The sequence below is a fragment of the Montipora capricornis genome, chromosome 10 (assembly GCF_036669925.1).
Source record: "Montipora capricornis isolate CH-2021 chromosome 10, ASM3666992v2, whole genome shotgun sequence".
NCBI classification, from domain to species: domain Eukaryota; kingdom Metazoa; phylum Cnidaria; class Anthozoa; order Scleractinia; family Acroporidae; genus Montipora; species Montipora capricornis.
The window spans coordinates 64,481,428-64,485,782 of NC_090892.1; the positions used below are offsets into that span (position 1 = coordinate 64,481,428).

The window sequence follows — 4,355 nt, forward strand, 5'->3', positions numbered from 1 at the left end:
AAGCTTTTGTTTGCGTTTTGAAAAGTTAAGGTTTTGTGTAGGTGAGAAAAAATTCGGCAATCATTTGATTCCAGTCTCTCTTTACAGTCTTGTGTAAACAAAATTTGATGAAGAATCAAATGCAGGTGTAACGGAAGTTTTCAAATGACCACCTAGTGAAACAGTTTCTCCTCGTCTGACGCTTAAATGTTGACGGGTAATTATTTATAAAAAGGAAGGTTCTTTTTTTTCCTTTTTGTAAAAATAAATTTAGTACATCGTCCTACGGTTAAACCGAACAAGATGTTCAAGCTACAACTTGCCTTTCTCTTGGCAATCCTTGGTAAGTACTTTGTAGTATCATTAGGAAGCGAGCATTCCAAGTTCCTCTCGCATTCTTTGAGATTCATGTACTCTTATATACAATATTTTCTAGTCTTAAAAAGGGGGTATCGATCCTTCCTGTGTTAGGTGCTGAGCTCTCGATCATACGTTTATTGCAAATCCGACAAATTCAACGAGAAAGGTACTTCATAGAGAAGTGTTTGGAATGTGAAGGCTTCCCTAATACAGCTGGTATTTACGCAAAGGAATTCGAAAAGCGAGGTTCCCCGACTATATTTCCGTTAAGATGCAAGGCGCCTTATTGTTAATATATGTTTTCTTTTTTGCATTGAAGCCCATGAAACAATTTCCAAATCCTCTAAGAAGCACCAAAAGAAACAATCCATACCAGGTCACAAGTCACATTATTTTCTACTTGTTGGAAACCCTGTTGATGATGGACGACACCACAAAAGCTTGAGTATGATTCTCTCAAAGGAAAGTCACGATGAAGACAAATCCTCAAATGCAGGGCAAACAATCAGTGAAGCTAAACACCCTGAGATAAAACCAAAACCAGCCGATGAGTCGCTTTCAATGCAAGGATATTCCTCTAGTCTTCCATCGGAGCGCGAATACAGCTACACAGAGGCATTATTCACAGGAACACCACTACTGAATGGATCACCATATGCCATCACTGAAGCTCCCAAGAGCCATGATGCTTCGGGCCCTAACAGTGTTAGCTCGGAAGATCGGAATAGTGGAGGGTTCGGGAAACCATCGGTGGATAAAAACGAAGAAGTTCACAACAAACAGATCGGGATTGCCCAAGGACAGACAGAAAGTCATACAGAAGAGGGTGTCTCAGTTCTAGAGCAAGGAAAAGGAGAGGCGCCTTTTTCATCCAAATCATCAGAAAATGCAACCGAAGACTGGAATAAAGAATACCGACAAATTCATCCTTCAGTGGACAAATCTCAATACACAACAAAAGAAGAATCATACTATAACTTTGGTCCACTACAAGCACAGGTGCAGCATCATTCAATACTAAATACAGGTAGCGTTGGCAGCCATTCTGCACTGAAATCCTACGATGAAGAATCAAACATTCTTGACCCAAACTCTTTTAGCCATGGAAGTGTAATTTATGACCATGGACACCATACATTCAACACGGATTTTGAAAGGACGGAAACAGAGCATAAAAGCGACAGCAATTTGGCACGAAAACCAACCGACAGTACATATTGGTTACCCGAAGGATCAGATAGTACTTTCACGAACAGTTTGAACAACGAAAAAGTGGCTCCCGATAGCAAAGCCAACCTCGCATACCAATACACATCACAAGGAAACAAACAGACATATTTCTCTCACAAATCTAATAATTTGCCGTATGCTCAGGATCAAAAGCAGCCTCAAGAACAGAATATCAGTCATGAACAAAAGCAAAGCGCAGATGTAAACTCTACTCATTATTCCGTGGCAGAACCGATCGCAAATACTGCACCTTCCAATACAGCGCATCATAGAATGGACGGTACAACTTATCAGCTCCGACCACATAAGATAATATTAAGTTCCTTTGATAAGGAACTAACAAAAACGATGAGTACAGGGCCATCGTTACAACAAAATGGACCTGTAACGTTAGCTAGGCGTCCTCTTTTACATAAGACATACTCAAATGAACATGGCTATCAATCTTCTCAGTCATCAAACGAGGACGTCGAAAGCACTCCTTCGGATTTTAGCAGGCAGAGCGCGGAAATACAAGACAGTCATCAAAAGACATCCTCAGTACCCTCGTCTGAGAAAACTTCATTTCACCAAAAGGATTCATCAGGACAGCAGTTTACCCAGTTACCAATTAATACCGAAGCTCCAAAATCTGGTCAAGAAAATACAATGGACAACAATGAAAGGGGTCCTAATCAGGAAGCGGGGAACACGTGGATATCTTCGGAGAGTGATGAAAGCGTTAAACAAAGGCAAGATGGACCAAAAGGGGATTCGATCCAGTCGACACCGGAATATTCTCCTGGCGAGGGCGCAAATGGCTCAAGGCTTTCGACTTCATATCGCGAAGGAAGTAATCCACCACCGATTATATCAAGAGATGAGTATCTGACGGACCGGCAGGAAGCCTCAAACAACCTATGGTCAAGTAGCGCCGAGGAAAATCCAGCAAACCCTTTAAGAGCCCTTCAAAAAGAAGAATCTTTGCCACCAGAGGGATCACATAAGCTTGAAGGAAATATGTTTCGAGGTAGGCCCGTTCAGTGGGCATTGAGTAACGATGAGACCTTGACCCAAGAGTGGAGTGAACAAGCACAGAACCCAAAATTTATCAAACAAATGTTTTACAACAAAGGTGGTAGAGCGCCATCTATGATTAACCCTCTGAAAGGCTCTTCAAATGAAAAGGAACGCGAAGCATTTCGAGGGTCGTCGCCAGACACCAATACATCTCAATTTTCATCTAATTATATGAATGAAGGCAAAAACTACCATCAGTACAGCCGAATGCGGCAAACCAGCTCAAACCCACCTAGAAATCAGTCACTGAAAGACGTCTCATTTAGACCAAGCGAGGCTTCGTTTTCACGAGGTCAACACATGGAGCCTGAATTTCAAGTTGGAGTAGCAGAGCAGGCAAAAGAGACTACCATTGGTTACCTGCCTATCAGAGCCAACAAAAGTCAACGAAATACAGAAAGGGATTATCATAGCCAAGGGTCCGAAGAACCAAGAAATAAAAAAGGTGAAGAAAATGACCACGACAACAAAAACCAGACGATAGTGTATTTTTTCAAGATGGCCAAAGGTATCCCACTGTTCAACAACAGACTAATCCAAGATCATCAGAGATACCACAACGAGACACAAAAATCGGGAGGTCTTTCAAACATTATTATAAAGCAGGCCCCAAAGACGGTTTTTGGTGTGGGAGAAAGTCTTTTAAACAATAAACCAATTCATGGTCAGAACAAAAACTATTACAACCAGACACACGAATCATTGACAGGCGTTGGTAGCGAAACACAAGGAGATGTGAAGACAGAGGTCAATGGTTATGAAATGTATTTTGATGAGGCCACCAGGAAATGGTGGAGAAGACCTAACAAACGGCCAAGTTGGAGTCCTCGTCCACCACAACCAAGTCCTTACCCAAGTCCATCGACGGGAGGTGGGGGAGGAGCCTTGGGTGGAAGCAGCGTCGATTCTAACGAGCCTCAGGGTAAGAATCCTCTTTGAGCCCAGGTTTATTCCTACTTGATTTAAAATGTCTGGGAAGAAGGAAGTTAGGACCTGCGCATAAATCCAAATTTCGGGGAAGAAAAAAAAAATGAGGGACCTGTGCATTAACCCAGTCTTTTAGAGCTAGCAATCCCAGCTGTCATTATTATTAACCTGATACGTACGGAAGGGCCCAGCGGACTGTAACAAGAAGAGCAGTTTATTCAAAGGCAATGGTTTTTTTAGCGTTATGAGCGAGGTCATAAAAGACAGTTTCCAAGCGATAGTTTTCGCACCTAATCAAATACTCAAATTAGCGAGGGAGATATAAAAATGCTGATTATACCAACAAGAATTTGAAAATTCAGCAGGAGAAAACAAATTGAGATTTTAATTGGTAACAAAATAAACATAAGTGATTTCTATAGGTCAGTATATTTTTAATGGAGGTGGCATTGTTTCTTCATATCATTAATTAATCATTCGTGTAACGCAGATATATTAAGAAAGTGCGACAACAGTCATATATTGATAACTGTGTTAATCATAACTATTACAAAATTCTTGAATCTGATTGGTTCTGTGCGCGCCTATTTGACGCGTAATTGGCGCGCGATCGCGTGGGTGTCCAATTACAGGTATCCAATTTGAACAACTCCAAATTAGATGCTTGTAATTGGACACCTACGTCATGTACGCGTCCATTACGTGCACTTGGGTGTGCGAGTCTTTCTTGCTGTTTTACTACTGTTTGCAAAAGAGATTGAATCTAATTTTAAGTTTCACACAAGAAGGTATTCAAAGCC

General features: G+C 41.3%; 1 protein-coding gene across 1 annotated transcript in view; it reads left to right on the top strand.

Annotated features, from left to right (window-relative positions):
* Positions 1-4,355, top strand: part of LOC138019737 (uncharacterized) — a 7,133-nt gene continuing 2,778 nt past the window's right edge. Inside the window, exons 1-2 of the mRNA XM_068866606.1 lie at positions 1-322; positions 659-3,550. Of these exons, the coding sequence (XP_068722707.1) occupies positions 283-322; positions 659-3,550 (2,932 nt within the window). The 5' untranslated portion in view covers positions 1-282. The remainder of the gene's footprint in view (positions 323-658; positions 3,551-4,355) is intronic.